Source organism: Parasteatoda tepidariorum, chromosome 11, assembly GCF_982258835.1.
Source record: "Parasteatoda tepidariorum strain Cologne lab strain chromosome 11, Ptep-v5.0, whole genome shotgun sequence".
In the NCBI taxonomy this organism is placed as follows: Eukaryota; Metazoa; Arthropoda; class Arachnida; order Araneae; family Theridiidae; genus Parasteatoda; species Parasteatoda tepidariorum.
In genome coordinates, this window is record NC_141765.1 from 39,748,636 (window position 1) to 39,770,667 (window position 22,032).

Genomic DNA, 22,032 nt, shown 5'->3' on the forward strand with positions numbered 1-22,032 from the left:
AAACTTTAAAGGATCTTGATTTGAAAATTGAAAATTATTTTGGTAAAAGCGATGAATTAGAGAGTGAAATCATACAAAGTCAAGAGTATCAAGATCGAGTAGTGGCTTATAAAGGCAAAATTGAAAGATATTTAATGAAATGCCAGACTACAAGACAGGAAGTAACGATTAATAGTGGTAGCAATAATTTACAAGAAAATATAACTTATGGAAATATCTCGCACGTTGCTAACGTTAAATTACCTAAATTGGAGATAAACAAATTTTTTGGTGATGCTTGTGAGTGGCACAGTTTTTGGAATAGCTATAACATAGCTATACATAGTAATGAGAGTCTTAAAAAAATTTATAAATTTAATTATCTTAAGATGTATTTAGGGGGAGTTGCTTTGAGTGCAATTTCTGGATTCTCATTAACTGAAAGTAATTATGATTCTTCTATTAAGTTGCTAACCGAAAGATTTGGTAGGCAAGATTTAATTATTAGTAGTCATATGAATAAACTTTTATCAATTAATTCTGTAAGAAATTCATATGACATTAAAGCTCTACGTAAGTTCTATGACGAATGTGAAATCCACATTCGCAGTTTGCAATCAATGAATGTAACAAAAGGTAGTTATGGTAATTTACTCTGTCCTGTTATTTTACGAAAGCTACCAGAGGATTTAAATTTAGATTATAATAAAAATAGAAAATCAAGTGTAGATTTTGATATTGATGAACTAATTTCATTTATTAGAAAAGAGGTAGAATGTAGAGAAGCCTCACATGTGTTGTCTAATAGTTCTAAAAAACTAAGTGTTCATTTCGAAACACAGCAAAGGTCGGAGAGCCATAGTAAACATAATTATAATCGGAAGTTCTCATCTTCCTCAGCATTAGTTTCGGCATCTAACAGCATATTTTGTTTGTTTTGTAATTCCAAAAATCACGAATCGAAAGATTGTTCTCTGACCATCGAAGAAAAAAAAGAAACCGCATGTAAGAAACCGCATAGCGAATTAATTTGTGATAAATCAGCAATTAATAATGAGTCGAAAGAGAAAAACGATATTTTGGCATCCGTTACCGCTTCATGTGTTTCGAAACGAAAACAAAATGAAATGATCTATTTACAGACTTCTTTAGCGTATTTGATTTATGGTAATGTAAAGAAGTTGGTTAGAATTTTATTTGACTCTGGTAGCCATCGCAGTTTTTTGAAACGGGATATTTGTAATGAGTTGAACCTCAGGACCATTAAAACTGAACGGTTGCATGTTTTCGGTTTTGGAGAAAAAATTTCCAAGGGATGTTCTTATGATTTAGTGAAAGTGAATCTTCAGAACAAAAACGATAAAAAATTAAATGTTTGCATTGAAGCATTTGTAGTAGAAAAAATAACGTGTGGGAAAATAGCCGCACCCCATGAGAGAATTAAACAATTAGCAAGGAAAAATAATATTTTTCTTTCGGATACCGGAGAAATTGCTGATATAGACATTTTGATCGGCGCCGATTTCCTACATGACGTAATCTCTGATACGTCTTTGAGGCTCGGAAAAGGGCTCGTTGCAACCGATAGTTTATTTGGTTTTGTGGTTCAAGGGAGATTCATGAATAATTGCCAATTAAGTAGGATTGTAAACAATACTATAATATCTGATGTTGATTATTCTTTGTTTTGGAACCTCGAAGGATTAGGAATAAATACTATGAACGAAGAAAATGTTGATAATAAAAGTGAATTGTTAAAAGATTTTAATTCTGATTTGCATTTTGAAAATAATAGGTATAGTGTGCGACTTCTCTGGAGACCAAATACAAAACATTTGTTAAATGATAACTTTGAGCTGGCTTCAGAGAGGTTTGACAAATTAAAGAGGAGATTTAAAAATGATAAATCCTTGTTTGAAGAATATAAAAAAGTTATAAAAACTTACGAAAATGAAGGGATAATTGAGAAAGTTAAAAACACTGATCCCCAAAATTATAAACAATGTTATTTACCTCATAGGGCTGTTATAAGAAACGATAAACTAACTAGCAAATTAAGGATTGTATTTGACGGTTCCGCGCATAAAAAAAATGAATTGTCTCTTAACGACTGTTTGTATATTGGGCCAAATTTATACCCTGATATATATGAACTTATGCTAGCGTTTCGGGAAAACAAGATTGCTTTTATAGGGGACGTTCAACAAGCTTTCTTACAAATAGGGATTAATGTAGAAGATCGAGATGTCACAAGATTTCTTTGGTCAGATGACCCCGATAATGATTCGTCTACAGTAATTTATAGATTTTGCCGCGTACTATTTGGTATCAACTGTAGCCCTTTTCTCTTAGCGGCTACTATTAAAGAGCATATTAAAAAGTTTGCAAAATCAAAGCCTCTTACGTATGAATTACTAAATGAAAGGGTATATGTCGATGACGTCATAGGGGGAAGTGACAGTACAGGTACAGCATTTCAAATAAGTTCTGATTGTGTTGAAATATTTCGGGATGCGGGCATGGTATTGAGAAAGTTTCAAACAAATGATAAAAAATTACGTGAATTATGGAAGAATGCAGGTATAGATGTTCAGAATGAAAAGGAATCGTTAGGTCAATCAGAGGCTTTCCATTTAAAGTTTTGGGAGTTTGTTGGGATCCTGAAAAAGATCTATTTTACTTTGAGTCCGAATATCTGTTAAAAATGATAGACACAGGGCAAATAACGAAACGATTTATTTTGAAAATCATTGGGCGTATTTTTGATCCAGTAGGATTTTTGGGACCCTTTACAATGCTTCTAAAATCTCTAGTTCAAAGCATTTGGAAAAGCGGATTGGAGTGGGATCAAGAGCTACCCTTAGATATGGAAAATCAGTGGCGCGAAATATGTAAACAATTCGGTGAACTTAATGATTTGAAAATACCGCGTTATTATTTTCTCGAAGCAGGTAACAAAGAAATTATAAGTTCACAGTTACATATCTTCTCTGACGCCAGCTTAAAGGGTTATGGTACAGTAGCATATATCAGATCAGAAACTAGTGATGGGCATATTTCTACATGTTTTGTTTCAGCTAAAAGTAGAATTGCGCCCCTCAAAATGATTACATTACCACGACTTGAGCTACTAGGTGCCCTCCTCTCTGCTAGATTATTTCGAACTATTACTAGAGCCATAAAAATTCCGTGTGACAGTTTCTTTTGGTGCGATTCCTCTATTGTGTGTTGCTGGATAAAAACTCCTGCCATTCGTTTTAAACAATTTGTGCGTAACCGATTGGAAGAAATTCAAGAGATTACTCAACCTAAGGATTGGTTCCACTGCCCCGGAATTGACAATCCTGCCGATCTTATTAGTAGAGGTGCTTCCATGAGTATATTGAAGAATTCCGACATTTGGTGGAAGGGGCCACCTTGGTTGTCCCTTCCGACCGAAATGTGGCCAGAATTGAAACTCTTCAAAGAAAATGATGAACAAATTGAGTATCGTAAAAATGAAATCACCGTTATGAAATGTGTAGATGGTGAAGAACTTGAGTTGATAAATATCGCTAACTTTAGCAACCTCGAAAAAGTTGTTAGAACCATAGCGTGGGTAGTGCGATATTTGAACTGTTTAAAGAAAGTTAAGCCGAATATGGACACTTTGACTGCAGAAGAGCTCCGAAATTCTGAAGATATACTAGTAAAGCTTACTCAAGCAAAATTCTTTGAAAGTGAGATACGAGCTCTCCAATCTAGTTTGCGTATTCCAGCTTCTTCTACTATTTTCAATTTAGCTCCTTCTCTTGATGAAAAAGGTATCCTGAGAATCACAGGAAGATTGAACGAAGGAGATTATTCTTTCGAGGAGAAAAAGCCTATAATCATACCAAGACAGTCTAAATTTACAGAGTTGCTTGTCAAGCGAGAACACGAAAATGTATTTCACTCTGGAGTAGAGAGCACTCTAGTACAAATTCGGAGAAGATTTTGGGTGCCTAAAGGAAGACAATTAGTAAAAAAGGTTGTCTCGAAATGTTTGATTTGTCGCAGATACGCAGCCAAGCCTTCTACCCAAATGACTGGACAGCTTCCAAAAGATCGAATTAGTGAAACTCCTGCTTTTACTGTATGCGGAATTGATTTTGCCGGACCAATCTACATCAAGGGTGAAAATGGAATAAAGAAATCATATATAGCCTTGTTCACATGCGCAGTCACGAGAGCAATACATCTTGAATTAGTCACAGACATGTCTACTTCAAATTTTCTGCTCGCATTCAGAAGATTTCTCTCTAGAAGAGGTGGTTGTCATACAATCTACTCCGACAACGCCAAGACTTTTAAATGTACCGATAAAGAGCTTCAAAGATTATTTGATATTTTGGAAAATTCCGAATTCAAAAACTTTCTTGCTGCTAAAAGAATATCCTGGAAATTCATCGTTCAACTTGCCCCTTGGTGGGGAGGATTTTATGAAAGATTGGTAAAAAGTGTCAAAGAGCCTCTAAAGAAAATACTTCGAAAAGCTCTTTTAAATTTTGAAGAGATGACCACTATATTGACTGAAATCGAAACCATCGCTAATCTTCGACCCTTGTCCTACGTCACTAACGAAATTGGTGAACCGGAAATTCTTACCCCATCACAGTTTTTAACCCCTGGTAAAGAAAAGGCAGAGTATCCAGCCCATTTCATAGAAACCATCCATAGAGAATCCACCAAAAAGATTCTTATAAAAAGAAAAGAATACCAAGCTACATTATTGGCTAATTTATGGAAGCGCTGGAAGGAGCGCTATTTGTTTAATTTGAGATCTGCACACAACTTTACTTCTCCTAACTTCACAAAATGTTTGAAAGTGGGAGATGTGGTTTTGATGGAGGGCACCACAAAATCAAAACTATTATGGGACATAGGTATTATAACAAAAGTATTTCAAGGGCGTGATGGACTTGTAAGATCTTGCCTTATTCGCAAATCCAACGGCGAATATAAACGCCCAGTACAACTTATTTATCCTTTAGAACTCAATGACTGAAATGAATAATGATAAACTTTAATAGTTTATGTTTTTATTTTTTATTATCTTTCAAGTGAATATTTGCATCTCATTTCAAATTTATTTGCATTTAAATGTTATTTTTTTAAAATTTGTTTATGTTACATTTTGTCTAATTTTTATGTTTAAAATTTAAGTGAACTCGGAGGAGTTCAAGTGGGGAGTGTTGAGGATTCATGATACCAGATGGCGCTGAGCGCAAACAATTTCTTATTATTTTTTCTTCACTTCTTAAGTTTCAGTTTGGATTTAACCACTGAACCACAATGAAATAAAATCCTTTTTATTATTACAATTTGTGTAATTATTGTTGAATTCGAATCACAGGTATAATGACCACCAGTGAATACACAACATATGTAACATGAAGGAATTAGAGAAACAATCTTCATTAAAATAAATTACTTCCTCGTCAGATATGCTCCTTTCTCTGAAAAATAAGAGGAAATTTTTGTGTGCGTTACTTGCGTATATTGAATGAAATTTTATGCATATACACATGAATTGTATGTATGTACATAGACACAAACGTATATTGTACGTACAGGACCCCAAACCTTGCGCTCTCCTGCCTAACATCTAAACGCTCTCCTGCCTAAACATCTTTGGATAAACGAATCTTATAATAGTGTGCAAAAATTTCATGATTCGCTTAAAAAAGTTATTGATGGATTGCTTCTACCACAAAATTTTCGGAACTTGAATGTAGTTTATCTATTGATTCGACTTCATATTTATGTATAGTGCAAAACAAATTATTCGTCTTAAATAACTTTCAATCTAATACGTAAATGGTTTACATCTTGAGTCTCAAATTTTTTTTTTCTTGTTCGAGGACATAATCTTGTACATGCCATTTAATTTATACAAACGATATTTTAAGTTACAAAACCAGAAAAAAAGATTTTTTTTCTCCGATAGATTTGAATTTTTGATCCTCAAAATATGGAAGGTAGTCAATATTTTAAAAGTTTTCCAGCCTGAAAATATTGCCAAAAATGTTTAGGAGGAGAGCGATTGTTGTTGTTGTTAATTTACGTCGCACTAGAGCTGCACAATGGGCTATTGGCGACGGTCTGGGAAACATCCCGGAGGATGATCCGAAGACATGCCATCACAATTCTGATCCTCTGCGAAGGGGATGCCACCCCTGCTTTGGTAGCCCGACGATCTGCGCGCGAAGTCGAGCACTTTACGGTAGCACAGTTTAACGAGGACCAATACCGCACACCCTCGGTCCCTACGCAGACTGATCCAAGTGGTCACCCACCCGCACACTGACCGTAGTCAGTGATGCTTGACTTCGGTGATCTGCTGAGAACCGTGTCTTAACGATCAGTCCACTGCGGGACAGGAGAGCGATTGAATGTGTGGATCTCTTAAAGTTAACACAGCTTTTTGAGTATTTCGCTATATTTGAAGCACTCAAGAGCCGCTACAATCGATCACGTTATCTTCCAGGTTGAACCCGAACTATCGCCTAAAACAAACTGAACTAGGATGTCTTAGTACTGGTCAAAAAAATTTTCATGACCATTATTCGAAAATTGACAGTATTCGACGATTTTTGATCAATTACAGAGATCAAATTTCTGAAATGAATTCCAATTTCAAAATGAATCACAATTATTCCTATAAGCAACCAATTCTACTTATGGTGATTAGAAAACGAATAAAACATATATTATCCTGTCTTGAAATTAAAAATGCTTAAGCTAATTGGAAAGTTACCGAAATTGCAATCTTCTAGCCATGAATACACTCGAAAGTGGGTTAAGAAAATATTATAAATGCTACGTTTGGTAAAAATCAGATTCAAATTATAGTAATACACAGTTTCTATTTTAAAATCCTGATAAATAGTCTGGAGCCTCATAAAACTTTTTAATATGGATAAACCTTCAGTTTCTGAAATATTATTTTTATTTGCTGAGCTATATTTTGGTATTAATGTAAATCTAACTAACGTTAGTGCTAATTTCCATTTTTTATAATAACTATAAATGTATTGTAAATGCTATTTACTTGAATCTATCGGCACTTCATGCATCCAGAAAAAAAATAATAATAAGGTAAAATAGTAATAACAGTAGTAAATTAAAGTATTTCAGTGTTTACTTGAAACTTATTGAAATTAAGAAGGGAGCATAATAACCATTTAATGTCCTTTAGGTAAGGCCGTTCCAAGCATAAATTTAAGTTTTAAATTCTTAAGTTAATATTAATTGATAATCTTAAAACAACAAATAACAATGCGTAAATTAAATACTTAATAAGGCAAATGAAATGCAAATTAATCCGTGTACCTACTTTTTATATCAGCGAAAGGGAAATATCTTAAACTTGGAACAATAAAACAGAATATAATTAAGAAACTTCAATTTTAAACTTTAGTCACGCAAGTAAACTCCAAGAGTGTAAATGATCTGCAGCTGTAATATTAGTGCAAAGTTGCGCATGACGTAAGCAGCAGTTTTTAAGACAGTATTTTGAGAGGGAGGAGAATCAGGGGTTTGCAATAATTTCCAAAAGTTAAATTTAGTGAGATTATTGTCCCGCGGTGGACTGATCGTTAAGACACAGTTCCCAGCAGATCACCGAAGTCAAGCATCACTGGCTACGGTCAGTGTGCGGGTGGGTGACCACTTGGATCAGTCTGCGTAGGGACCGAGGGTGTGCGGTATTGGTCCTCGTTAAACTGTGCTACCGTAAAGTGCTCAACTTCGCGCGCAGGTGGTCGTCGGGCTACCGAAGCGGGGGTGCCATCCCTTCCGCAGAGGATCAAAATTGTGATGGCATGTCTTCAGATTATCCTCCGGGATGCACTCACGGAAATGCTCACGGTTTCGGCACCGCTTGGCATTCTTGGCGGAAATTTTAAGTCAAACCTGCTCTGTCGCCAAATTGCTTTTGCGTAGTGTTTATAAACAAGGGATAGAATTGTTTTCACTATTTTATTACAATTTTTTTCATTGTTTTTGTGTTTTCATAAGATCATGTAACTCACATATTAAAACACAAAATTCTATTTGCAATATTTAGTAATAATTTTAATGAAATCTTTCAAATTTAGTTTTAATCTGAACTTCTAAGCTGGAATTTAATTTTAAAATTTTATGACTGTGAAGGGCATTGACCTGATGACGTATTCTGATACATTGATTGTATTGACTTGTTTGGAGTTATCTCAGAAGTATTTTTTATTTTCAATTTCTTAGTTAAAAAAAAATAATAATTAAATAGATAAATGAAATATTATTTTTACTGATTTGATTTAAATTTTAATAAAATCATTTTATCGCGTTTAAAGTTATAGTTTTTTTTTTTGAATTAAACTCCAAATTTATAATTGAAATGCTTGCAATGGAAACTAGTGTTATACTTGCGAACAACTTTTTTTCGAGTTTAAGTGTTGTTAATTATGATAAAAGTTGACAATGTAATTTTCTCTATAAATCAACTATAGATATTTTTCAAGATGCAAGCAATCACGGTGGATAAAACAAATCAATTAGGTTAAAAATAGCATAAATGCTAAAGAACAAATAAAAGCAAAAGTTCTCTTAGAGCCCTGAAATATAAATTATATTTTACTTTTATGTATACTTAAGTTCAGATTGGTCTAATCAAACTGAAGAAACAGAGAAACTCTTATGTCAAGGAATTGTAACTAATTTTATTATACATGTTTATTTAAGTTTTTAAAACTATTTACAAAAACATCTGAAATATATTTCATATTAACAAAATAGTTCTAGTGACATAAAACTTTCTGTCAAAAGAATACATTACGTGCTATTAGATTTATTAAGAGAGCATATATATATATATATATATATATATATATATATATATATATATATATATATATATATATATGGTTATATATATATATATATATATATATATATCTAAGGATTATCTAAGGATAAATTATTTTTAATTGTATAATTTGCTTTTGTAGATCCATTTCCTAAGATATTCCCCAATTAATTATTATTTGTGTAGAAATATCGATTTTTCTGTGAAGTATTTCTTATTATTTATTTTGAATCTACCATTCATTTTTTTTTCTTATACTATTATATAATATCTTATTTAGTAATGTTATAAGAAATGGCAAAATTTTTAGTCGTATAATTATAAAATAAAACTTGGTTCGTGTACTTCATCACTTTTGAAATTGCATTTGAGTAAAATAATGTTAAAGTAAATTTGATCGGATTAAAATTAAATAAAACTTTTTTTCTGAATTTTTATAATTTTTGAAACTTTCAAAATATTGAAATAGTGTCATTAAAATCTTCATCTTATTGAAAATGAATAAAGTAATAAGAATAAAGAAAAGTGCTGCGTATGAGAATGAAATAAACATTTTTTTTTAAAACTTTTATTGCTTTTGAAACTGCAAACGAATGACTAAAATGATAAGGTTAAATTAAAGCACTTTAAATGTATTAATTGCTTTCTCAGGTCTATTTTTTCAGATCTATCTTAATTTATTATTTGCGTAAAAGTATCGATTCCTTTGCGAAAAATTTCTTATATATATTTCCAATTGAAAATTATCACCTTTTTCTGATTAAATGTTTTATTTGAGAAAAAACGATTTAATAAAATCTCCTCCATCTGATAAAGCAAACAAGTGAGGCAATTTTTTTTAACTGTATAAAGTTCTTCTTTAACTCATTTCTCAAATCTATTATAGTTCATTATTAGCGAAACAATATGTTCATTGTGAAGAATTTTCATTATGCATTTGGAATAAAAGAATTAATTTTTTTTCCTAATTACGCATCTGAAATGCTGAATTTAGCGATAAAGGTAATTTTTGCAATGTACTGCAATAAAAATACCTTATATAAAATTTTCTTACATTTGAATTGGAAACTGAACGCAATATGCTTTAGTATATAGTGAGCACACAAGCCTTTATATATATAGCATAGTAAAGAATGGTAAACTGTCTTAGCAAGTAAAATAAAATAAATAAAAAAAAACAATAGATTTTACACTTTCAAGAACAATAATAAAAATAAAAAAAAAGAAGTTGAAAAGTAAAATACTTACAAGAATCTATTTTTAAATAAAATTCTGAGACATAAACATTAAATTAAGTATGAATTTTTCATTCAAAACGAAAACCGCTTATAAAAAATACAAGAGCGGTGTGAAGATAGAAGTGAATAAGAAAGAAATTTTTAACTAGAATAGAACCATCATTTTCCTACTCAATCAACGTAATAGGGTTGCACGCTGTAGCAAGATGTGACGCATAGATCGGTTGGGTTACCATATTCTTAATTTTGCGGTTTTCAAAGAGCTTATTCTCGACCGCGCCAAGCGGTGCCGAAACCGTGAGCATTTCCGTGAGTGCCTCCGGCACGTTTCCCAGACCGTCGCCAATAGCCCATTGTGCAGCTCCAGTGCGACGTAAAGTAACAACAACAACAACAACAAGTGAGATTATTTGCTTTTATTTTCCTTTATTTTTATTATTATTTTTAATTGAATAAGAATATAAGAATATTGAAGTTTGAACATTAAGCATTGCCTCAAAGTTTCGGTGCAATAAGGCTAATTAATAGAAGTTTTTCTAGTTTTTAAAAGAACTTCGTTTAAAATTTTATTTATTCCTTTTCCATTTCAATTTTATGTATTTTAGACGTATATTTGTTTGATTACTCAAATAAGACATTAAAAGAAAGAGAACAGATTTAAAATACTGTCTTCCGATTTTTTGAACGACTTAATTAAACAGACTTTTAGCCTCTCCCCCCCCCCTTTAGAAAAACTTGTTTTTCTTTATATTAGTTCATTTTACATTTTTTTTTCTTATTTTAAATTTTTATTTTCAACAGTGTTTTGCCGATAATGTATAGAAAAAATTCTTGACACGAAAAAACTGCTGCAAAATTTCAGGAATGGTTGAACATTTACATACCTGCTAACTTATAAACTTTTTCGAGAAAATCTTTTACAGCAGTGACAAAATTTAAATTGAGAGGTATAAAATTTTAACATCCTTTTAAAATATGTAATTTCACATGACAAAATGCAAAATTTGAGCTTAATCGGTTGAATAGTTTCTGAGAAATCGAATTTTAAATATACACAGGAACAATTCGATAGATTTAGCTCGATTTTGTATTTTGCCATGTAAAATTACATACATAAAAATTGTATAAAAAGTTGTATGCCTTATAATTCAAAATTTTCCAGCTATTATTTAATAACGTAATAAAAAATAATAAAATCCACTAAAGTTTATTTTCTGTATGCAAATACCTTTAGATAAACGAATTTTAAAATTATGTTCAAAATTTTTTTAACTCGCTTAAAAAGGTCTCTATATATGGCGAAATATGCAAAATATAAAATTAAGATAGAGGCATCCAAACTTTGGATCTCCCTCATGATCAAACTATAGGGACAATATTCCCCAGAGTGTGGCTACCCCTTATATTTTGGGGGCTCAAAATTTGAATCCGTCGGAAAAAAGGTATGTTTATTCAGAGAAAACACATTTTTGTGTTTAATTTCGTAACTTAAATAATCGCCTGCACTAATTAATTGGCACATTTGAGATCACCCCTTCGAAAAATTAAGATTGAGTTATAAAACGTGAAAATTCAATCATTAGATCAAAATCTATTCAGGGTGGTCTGTCTTTTATTTTGCACACTATACATCGAGTTCTGTGAACAAAATGTTCTTAAATTCTCTCCAAAGATATGATGAAAAAAACTGTGGGTCTAGGTTTTAAATCCACCCAGCTTTAGAGCGGGTACCAGCTTGTCAGGGAAATAAAGGCGGTAGGTGCACAATGCTGCTTTTATTTTCACCATCAATCCTCGTTAGTCATAAATCGTGGAGTCTTAATATCGATGACCCTCTAGCTCACAATAGACTGTTGGGCGAATTTTTTCTGTATATAAATATTTTAAATAAATTCTCCTCGCGTGGATATTTTATTGCTATAACATAATTAGGTTTGCAATAAGGTAAAATGAACGAGAGAAGGCCACACATTTTAAAGGAAGCGCAACGCATAGGACCCCTAAAGCCAAATTCGAGAAAAAAATAGAATTTGTAAAAAAATATTGAAGAGTCAATTTTAAACTCCAGATTCAAATTTCCTAAAATTTTATTTATTTTTTAATGAGATTGTTCGAATGAAGAGTTTCTAAAAAAGAACTATTACTTATACTTGTGTCGAGGAACCTTTAAAGGAAAGTTTTTGTATTGTACTTTCGCAGACCTTAAAAAACAATCCAAAAACATGGTCTTATGCTCGTTTATTTGCTTTCCCTTAAATGAGGTCCCTTGCAAAATATTTTCTTATTATTTATTTATATTTTCGCTAAAAAGGTTAATATTTGCTTTATTTCGTTTCCATTGGAAAAGGCTTTCGCTTAATATTTCTGCAAACCTAATCATGACAGCAAACAAAAATGCAAAAAATAAGGTTTACAATTTGCTTGTTAAAAAATAACAACCTAAATAACAATATTTTTTAAAAAAGATTTAAAAATCATTTAGTTTTTCTTTAAGGAGGAAAGGTTGGAAATTGCAATATTTTTACGTCATTGAAAAAAGGTTTTTACTGCGAACCTTTTCGTGACTATGAAAATTAAGTTAAAACACAAGGTTGTCGTAAGGTTACATGCTTTCTGGGATATTTCTCAAACTCAAACTTAATATTCTCTAAATTTCTTTCCGCCTCGGTATTACCGCCCTCTTGCTGAACACCAATATAGTTTTCAGTGGTCTTAAAGTTTAATAATTTAAATAAGTTAGTTAAAGTCATAAAGGGATTGAAAATTGAAAATAATCAAATTATGAAATTAAAACAATTAATCAAAGTTAAGATTAAAAATAAGGTTAATGCTAAATGACCTAATGAAAGAATAATGCCTAAAACACTAACTAGAGACAATTGATTCACAGCTCAAGTACATGATCTAATAAATACAATAAAAAAATGTGTATGTGGCAAGGCAAACCCACAAGAATGCATAGCAAATTAAAATAAAATAATACTTAAATGAATATGGCAAGGTAAAAAAATTATACATTAAATCGCGTTAAATAAAGGGCCGAATAGTGGTGGTTCAGCATTGTTGAACTCCGAAATAACCCAATAGGTCCAATGGGCCAAAAATTTAGAAAAATAAGTAGATAAACAAAAACTATTAATATAAATGATAAGGAGAATTGCATACAGAAATATTTAAAGGAAAACACATTCTTGTGAGATTGATAATCATCTGTGCTAACTAAAAAAACAATGACTACTCACCCCAACATGGCGTTGATAACTAAATTGTAAGGTGATAATATGAAGACACATGACGCAGGTAACTCGTAAAAATAAATCTGTTTATTATTTTGAATCGTTGTTATACATCGACGCAAACACTATAACATAGCCTTCGTAAACTCACAATCACAATAGAAAAACCATATTTTTCACAAAGTATTTCCAACATTTTTTTTACATCACCAGATCAAAATCTTGTCATTCAAAAAATCCAATCACATATTGAGATAAGAGCCAGAATCCTTTTTTTCCGTCATGCATCACCTTATGTAAGCTCGGGGGTCACCCTTGAAAAGCCAATGAGGGAAACGAGGGGTAGGACAACTTAAAAGTAGACCAATGAAAAAAATTAAGGGTTGTTCAAAATTCAACCCCTCAAGAAACCATTGGCCGATAGAAGGAGCAAGTAAAGGACAACACGTGGTCGAAGGGGTTCGCGACACCCTCGTGTGAACGGGGAAGCGAGGTCAAAAAGGCTAAAGGTTAAAAAAGACGATTACCGTCCGGTTCGCAATTAAAAGTACACAGCCGTGTGAGAAAAAGAAAAAAAGTCACGCGGTGAAGGGGACAAGACATTAAAAACCTATAAAACTATCTAATACTCACGGTTGACCATCGGATGCAGCTGCAACTAAAAAAAGGGTCCAAAATCCTCCCACGCAGGTGTTAGGAAGAGGGGGCCAAGATGATGGGTGCAGCGCATATCAGATTACCGCACGTGCAAAAAAATAAGATTGGGAAATATCACATGAGGGGAGTGCATGACCGAAAAAGGAAAAAAAACACTAATTGATAATATAAATAAATTACAATTGCATAAAAAAATTATAAAATACAATAAATCTATTAAAGTTAATAATTAAAAAAATGTAGTAAATAAACATGTACATTATAAATTGATAGATTTTTCAAATGTAAAGTGAATGTTAAATGAAGTTAAAAGCAGTAATTCGTAACTAATAAATTGAGAGTTAAGATAATAAAAGTAAAGCAAATTAAGAAAACAAAATTAAAGCAAATACTTGTGATAATTAACATATTAAAGCAAATACTTGTGATAATTAACATTATCACAATTCTCCACCTTCTCCCAGAAAAATTATATTCCTAACGGGAATAAAATTTTTCATTTCAATTATTACATGTATCAACTTAAGAGTAAATGGAAGACAAAATGATTTACAAATTGAGGTACGTTCCCTCAGTAATTATTGGTGTATACAGGTTTAAAGTTTTAATACATTGTCTTCTTTTATGTTAAAGTTCCTTGAAAAGAAAGTTCATGTTGTTGCAAATGTGAAAAAAAATTGGAAGATGAGATGATTGAGTGCTATATTGCACATGTTAGTGATACAAATCAGATTGTTGTTGTGACTGCCTAGGCAATGAGTGGGTGAGCAGAGTGGACAAAAATAGAAAGCACAGATAACAAGCCACATACATCAAAAAAATTAGAATATATATATATAAACACACATTTTGCTCTAAAGGCAAATGAAAAAAATTTTAAAATTCAAATGAAGAAGTGGATAAATTGTCATGTTGCTGAGACTGTATACCCACAGTGCATCAAAACTTAAAAAATTTATGTTAACTTATACACTTTATAAGTAACAAAAAATGTGACGATGCAAAAAAAATATTATTATTATTTTTTTTTTTTTGAAGGGATAATTATCAAAAAAAAAATTTAAAAAAAATGGATAGATTTTGTTCACTCAATGTGCTAGAACAAAATATTTGATCGAATAATCCTCAATAAACAGCTGCTGGTATTTACCAACAAAATGAATAAAAAAATAAATTTTGAGCCAAACAAAAAAATTAGTAGGGTAGAATGGCCAAAATCAAATAAAGCAAACGGAATAGACACGATGATTGTGAGGCGCGTACTCTCAAGAATTGCACTCGTAAAAGAAAACAACTCATGTAAACAGGCTTCACATGACATCAGATATGTAAAATGTTATACTAAAGCAACAATTCTAAATCCATGTGTCAAAAAGTTCAAAGTTCTCAGTCATATCTTCATTTCTTTAAGTATGATCAACCAATAACGTTACAAAAATAACGTTAACGAAATTTCAGTATCATGCTCACTAATAGTCTATTTGAAGGAGACTGAACCATATCAGCGATAATCTCACTGTATCGAAGCAAACGTAACCACTATTGCCAGCCACTTTATTACCACAGTACACCAGATCACTATTGTTCTGAAGAACCAACTCATACGTTCTGTATTCACACTGCTGGGAAATTTGTAGAACCTCTTGACGAAGTGGAGATCATCATTCGGAGGACAGGTATTTCAGAACATTCCGGATATGTTCCTAATACCAACCGACGACAGCAACTCCCGGAAGAAGGCATGGGAAGTCTATCAATGAGGCAGTTGATCCAAGATGTTCAGTTGATTCAAGATGCAGACATTTTTTTTTGAATGTGAAATGCTTGTGTGATATTTTAAATTTTGCACACTCGTCGAAAATAGATCTGGCAAGAGCTGCAATAACACTGAATGGGCACGACGCTTTCTCATTACAATCAATAGCATTATATGCAATTGTGACAAATATCGTGGTTATTAACGTGCTAGCGTGGTTAGTTAGTGAGTATGAAAGTTGCAATATGTAGAAACCAATTGTTGATGGGTGTTTTTGAATACACACACAAATATGGATTCATCATCCACTCTAAACACACTGAACATTACTCATGTGTGTTAAACTCATCAAGGGATAATTAATGTCCTTTATATGCACAACACTGATGACAGAGAAAATAAAATAAAGTGAAATAATTTCAATCCATCCACACTTGAATGAATTTATGATGGAGTGCAATGCTTGAGTGTATGAATCGGTATACATCTCAACAGGGTAATACGTTTGAGATACAAAAAATATTGGTATAAAATGAGTATACGAAATATACACATGATAAATACAACAAAAAAATAATATGTACACCGAAGTAACATTAAAAGAAAAAAAATCAATTGTCTCACACGCGACAAACCAGTACTGGATATTATTTATTTATTTTTTTTTTTTTTTGTGGTGAATGGGAAAATTGAGAAAAAAAAATAAATTGATAAAATCAATTTTGCATGAATCAAGAATTTGTGTGAAATAAATCACACGAAAAAAATTATTTGCCTCTCCCACTAATTATGATTTTTTTTTTTTTTTTTTTTTTTTTTTTTTTTTTACAAAAATTTAATCCTTACAAACATTATTTACTCAGTATTTGCAAATAGGGCTGTCCATGAATCATAACAGAGAACAATAGTTTTATACATTGAGCAAAAATGACAAATTTGTCTGGTGAAATTATGGGAATCACTTGTTTGGCAAAAAACAAGAAAGAAGAAAATGCTTAATATCCTACAAAGAAAAAAGTTTAACATAACCTAGGTATCTGTATTTTTTTTTTTTTTTTTTTTTTTTTTTTTTTTTTTTAAATTACAATTGAGTTAGGGAGAAATACAATTACATTAGAAGGTAGAAGGACAACTGGTCTCGGAAAAACCGAGGCAAAAATAATGAACCAAATGAGAGAAAAAAAACAAATCTAAAAAATTTTTTTAACTGAGAACGTCTTCTCAGGGTATGTGAAAGAGATCTGGAGCTTATTTCAACACATAAGGTAAGAATTTACAACGTAACACCAAGACAATTAATTTCGTAAGAACGTTGCGAGATAAGAATTGAAAAAAATCAAGAAGTTACACAGCGGTAACGATAGTAGGTCTCTTACGAAGATTATATTGATGAGTGGGAGTAGTAATTTGGTTTTGTGAAGGGGCCTGAATTAAATGATTGTGTCTAGGAGGTGCAGTTCGAAGTCTATCAATATGTACACATTTTTTTTGTGAATGAGGATTATCAAGTAATTGAATTTCAAAAATATGAGAATTAATTTTCTTTACAATAGTGTAAGGACCAATAAATTTTGGTTTGAAAGTACACGAATCTTTCAGATAGACAATGTCATTAATTTGAATGTTTCGAAGTTTCGATATAGATAGCTGTCTGTTATTTTGTTGGTCTTGTGAAGTGAAGAGATTATCATAAGCAATTTCGAAAGTTGTTTTTAACTGCTGTAGAAGTTGATCAAGATAATTAGCAGTATCAAGCATTTGTGCTTGGGTGTCAGGTTGAAATGTGTCAAAAATTGATGACAAGTTTCTACTAAAATGTAAAATATTAGGACTGAATCCAGTTGACGAGTGTACAGAGGAATTATACATGTGTTGGTGAATTGATACAGCTAGATCAAATGTTATGTTTCTTTCTTTCAGTGTATTAATTGTAGCTTTGATAGAGGTATTAATTCGTTCTGATTGAGCATTTCCAGCCGGATGTGCTTGTGTTGTATGGACTAATTTTATTCCTAGACATGAGTTAATTGCATGAAATATTTCAGCAGTGAATTGAGTACCTTGATCGGTTAAAGTAAAGGCTGGCCTGCCATGATTGATGATGTAATTAATGAAGTGCTTCATTATATGATTTGCAGTTAAGTTATTTAAGGAGTAGAGAACAAGGTATTTAGAGAAATGATCGAGAATAGTTAATACATAACCACCCTGAACAGGACCTAAGATATCAAGAGAAATAAACTGACCTGGGGATGTTGGAATCCATTGATTTAAGAAAGGAGAAGGTTTTGGGGTGTGATGTTTATTTCGAATGCAAATGTCGCATGACATAACATAGTTTCTGCAGTCGGAATAAATGTTTTTCCAAAAATACTTATCAGTAAGAAATTTATAAGTTTTCTGGAAACCAAAATGAGAGAAATGAGCGATATATAAAGCCTTCAGTTTTAGAGACTGGGGAAGAACAATTTTTGGTTCTAATTTCTTATCAGAATAGAACATAAGGAGTTGAGTTTTAGGATCAATGAAAAATGACTTAAGTTTATGTAAGTCTAATAGGGAATTCTCCTTAAGAGATTTGATTATTTCCGCAGTATTTGAATCAGTTGTTTGCTCATGAATAATAGTTTGAATAGAAATTTCGTTAGCTGGATCAATTAATGAAGTGGAATTGACAGTTTCAACAAAAGGCAGAATTAATTGTCTATCAGTCTGCTGGTTGGGAACATCAGTTTTGATATAATCAATATCAGTAATTCGAGAAAGATAATCAGGTAGAACATTTTTAAGTCCTGGAACATGCTTAATGGTAAAGTCGTACTCACTGATTTGCAGTAACCATCTGGTTATAAGATCTGCAGGAGATTGAATCTTTTTATAATGCAGTAATGATTTAGCATCAGTAAGTAAAGTGAAATGCCTATTATACAGAAATGTTTTGAAGGCAGTAATAGCCTTAAAAATGGCAAAAAGTTCAAGTTTTAGAGCCGGGTAGTTTTGCTCTGTCCTAGAAAGGGTTTTACTATAGTAACTAACTGGGTGAAGACAGTTGTTATGTTCTTGTAGAAGAACAGCAGCAATAGCAGAACGGGATGCATCAGTGTTAAGGGTAAACGGTTTATTCCAATCAGGTAATTTGACGAAAGGAGTTGAAAAGAAAATTTTTTGAAGAATTTCAAAAGCGTGTTGACATTCAGGTGTCCATCTAAATTTAGAATGTTTAATAGATGCTTGATTTAAAGGATAAGTAAGTTCAGCATACTTCGGAATAAGATGCCTATAGAATGAGCAAACCCCTAAGAAACGTTTCGTTTGTTTAGAATTTTGAGGTGGTTTAAATCTCGTTATTTTACTAATGTTTGCCTCGACAGGCATGATTTTATTTTCCGAAATGAAGAAACCTAAGTAATTAATTTCCTTCTGATGGAAAGTACACTTGTCAGGTGAAAGAGTCAAATTATACTTAATTAGAATATCAAGAAGTGCATTTAATTTAGTGAGAGAATCATTAAAATCATATGAGCCAATCAGAAAATCATCCTGATATGGGTAAATATCATTAATTCCTGATACTTTAAGCTCATCAACAATGCTATCGTATATTTAAATCCAATTTCGTCTCATAAGATTTATATCTTAGCGTATAATGTAAGTGGAATTAAAATGATTTCGATTTAGCGAGCCCGAAAACTCAAACCAGCTGAAGATGAAGGAGAATTAATGCACCTTGTGGAAGTGAGCGAATTCTCTGATCTTGGCAGGTATGTTCTGTTTTTAATATATATAATTATATATTCCAAGAATTACATTGATTTTTTCATGTCCAGGCAGCTTAACTATTTAATTATATCACATTATTCAATTCTCATATTCACAAAACAGTGGCGAAATTTTATAGTATGTTTGGAGGTGTTAAGCCTTCTGACATGCTTATGTTTATATTTTTTCACACCTGCAACTTGTACTTTCGATGAAAAATATTTTTTAATACTTAAACTAATTAAAAATTTAAGAGCTAAGCGAGCTAGCAAATAGATCATATTTGCATATTTTTCAATTATTAATTTGTCATGGTAGATTGAAATGTCTTTTTTTTTCGAAATTTTAAATTGATGATTTAGTATGTCTACTAGATTGATTTAATATGTCTGCTGAAGATTTAATAAGATCTCTAATATTGCTGCTAGTAAGAAGTTTTTTTCTCAACCGTACAAGTTTGCAGCTATATATATATATATATATATATATATATGTTTAATTATTATTGTGTTTAATGTATTTAGTTAATATATATATACTGTTTAAATTACAAAATAAAAAGAATTGAATCATGAAAATTTTATATGTCTACATCTTACTTACCGAACCGAATAATAGCTCATTAATTAAGTAATAAATAATTTCAGACAGGGTTTTGATATGTGTATATATATTTGCTAGAATTATGCCAATTTCCCCTTCTTTTTTTTTTAGTCCAAGTTTGTTAACTATTAAATTATATCACATTATTCAATTCTGATATTCCCAAAGATCTTGTTTACTTTTATTGGTTCTGTGCACTATAACAATTTGTCTGCTCCTCTCGGACTAAAAAAATGTTTAAAAGACTTGAAATATGACGAAAATTACCTTTTTTTATTTTTTGACAGAAATTTACCAGTTATATTTTAATCATGCCTTAAAATAATAACTTTTTGACATGTTCAATATACGCCAATAGTAGCGTAAATTGATGTATTTTTTCTGTTGTATTTTCGTTAGTTATTGATGTTGAATTTAAATATCCCGATAAACAACCTGAAAAATTTGAATCTTGTATTTGGGTATTTACATTCTAAGTCAATAATTGTGTTGAATTTTATCAGTTATTGCTGCTGATTTCTCATGCGATATTTTTATACAACAGCCTAATCTAGAAATGAAACACTCTTTTGAGGCGACCGATTCGTGTGAATTTGTCGTCAATCTTTTTTTTTTTTGCCAAGTACTACTGCGTATTTAATGATTTGCAATTTTTTTTATTGTGATGATTAGTTACAAAAGGTAAAGGAAATAATTTCTGTGTCCCCCGGCCTCCCAACAAAATGCGAAAATGTTACATGTAATGTTATAATAAAAATTACATGTTCAATTTAAAAAAAGTTATATATAGTTTTTTTTTTTTTAAACACAGTGCTTTTGTTATTTTAAATTAGCAGCATACATGTTTATTATTATGAAAGGTATCTTGCAGAAAGATATTAGTGCTAGAGAGTTTTGTCGCAGATAGCTCGAAAAAATTCTGCCTCAAGGATTCAGAGTATAACAGCTTTGGTTATACCTATCATTTCAATTAATGTTATTATATTGCCTTTTTAAATTTATTGTTAGTGTTTTTGTCGGAGAAAATAGTAACTTCGGTAAGTCACGACAACTTCTTGGAATTATTGATGGAAAGTCAGGGATTTGAAAATCTTAAATGTCGCAGATACCCCGTACATAATGAAAAGCAATCCATAGCTGAATATGTCCCAACTTTGCAACATATTTTAACGTATGTGATTCTGAAGTCAAATATGACTGTGATAAGTGTTTTGATGGTATAGGTATTTCTCCGCACACAATTTATACTTAGAATTTGTGATAATTGAATTTGTAAACATACGATCTGATACTGCAATGTTTAATATATTTATGCAAAGGCAATTGCTTTGAAAGCTTCTCATATACAAAGTAAAGAACTAATGCAAGAACTCTTTTAGTGAAAAGTGACTGAAGTCATATATAATATATTATAAAAATGAAAAATTTAGATAATTCCTTCCTTCAGCAATCCCATGCCCGTTTTACTTGTATGGTCTTAATTGATGATAAAATATGAGATACATTTTGTAATGGTTATTAAAACATTATATATGTATATATTTTTTTTCTTCTTTCAGATATGTTATTTTGAAACCATCTGTAAAGGCTATCTATGCTCTTTTACTTCAGCACCATCTTGGAATTGGCGATGACGTATTGTAAATTAGAATGAAAAGGGAAACAGTGTTTTGAAAGCCTCTCAGCTGTTACAAACGCCATCTTGGGTAATTTTATAGACATAGAATTTTAAAATTTGTAATAAGACTTTACTTTTTCATGAGTCATTATCTTGTATTAAAATGGATCAGTTATTCCTTAAATTAATTACCCTGGTCCTTCCTGTTTTATTTTGTTTAGTTTGTATTCTAAACTCTAATACTTTTACATTTTACAGCATTGTATGTTTCAAAGGTTAGCCACTCTTAAAGTTTTGTAATGTTTTTCATGGCGTCT

General features: G+C 31.4%; 2 protein-coding genes across 2 annotated transcripts; both read left to right on the forward strand.

Moving 5' to 3' along the window:
* The first annotated feature begins 599 nt into the window (after window positions 1–599).
* LOC147801359 (uncharacterized) lies at window positions 600–2,681 on the forward strand. The gene is made up of 2 exons (XM_087154478.1): window positions 600–1,849; window positions 2,000–2,681. The coding sequence occupies exons 1-2, from the start codon at window positions 600–602 to the stop codon at window positions 2,679–2,681; spliced, it is 1,932 nt and encodes a 643-aa protein (XP_087010604.1).
* Window positions 2,682–2,683: 2 nt separating this feature from the next.
* On the forward strand, window positions 2,684–5,005 carry LOC147801360 (uncharacterized). The gene has a single exon (XM_087154479.1). It carries the CDS (start codon window positions 2,684–2,686, stop codon window positions 5,003–5,005), a length of 2,322 nt encoding a protein of 773 aa, XP_087010605.1.
* The last annotated feature ends 17,027 nt before the right edge of the window (window positions 5,006–22,032 follow it).

Coding starts and splice junctions, on each gene's coding strand:
- LOC147801359 (XM_087154478.1), top strand. CDS start 600: ATGAATGTAACAAAAGGTAGTTATGGTAATTTACTCTGTCCTGTTATT. Junction 1,850..1,999: donor TTTGAGCTGGCTTCAGAGAG/GTTTGACAAATT, acceptor TTTACCTCATAG/GGCTGTTATAAGAAACGATA.
- LOC147801360 (XM_087154479.1), top strand. CDS start 2,684: ATGATAGACACAGGGCAAATAACGAAACGATTTATTTTGAAAATCATT.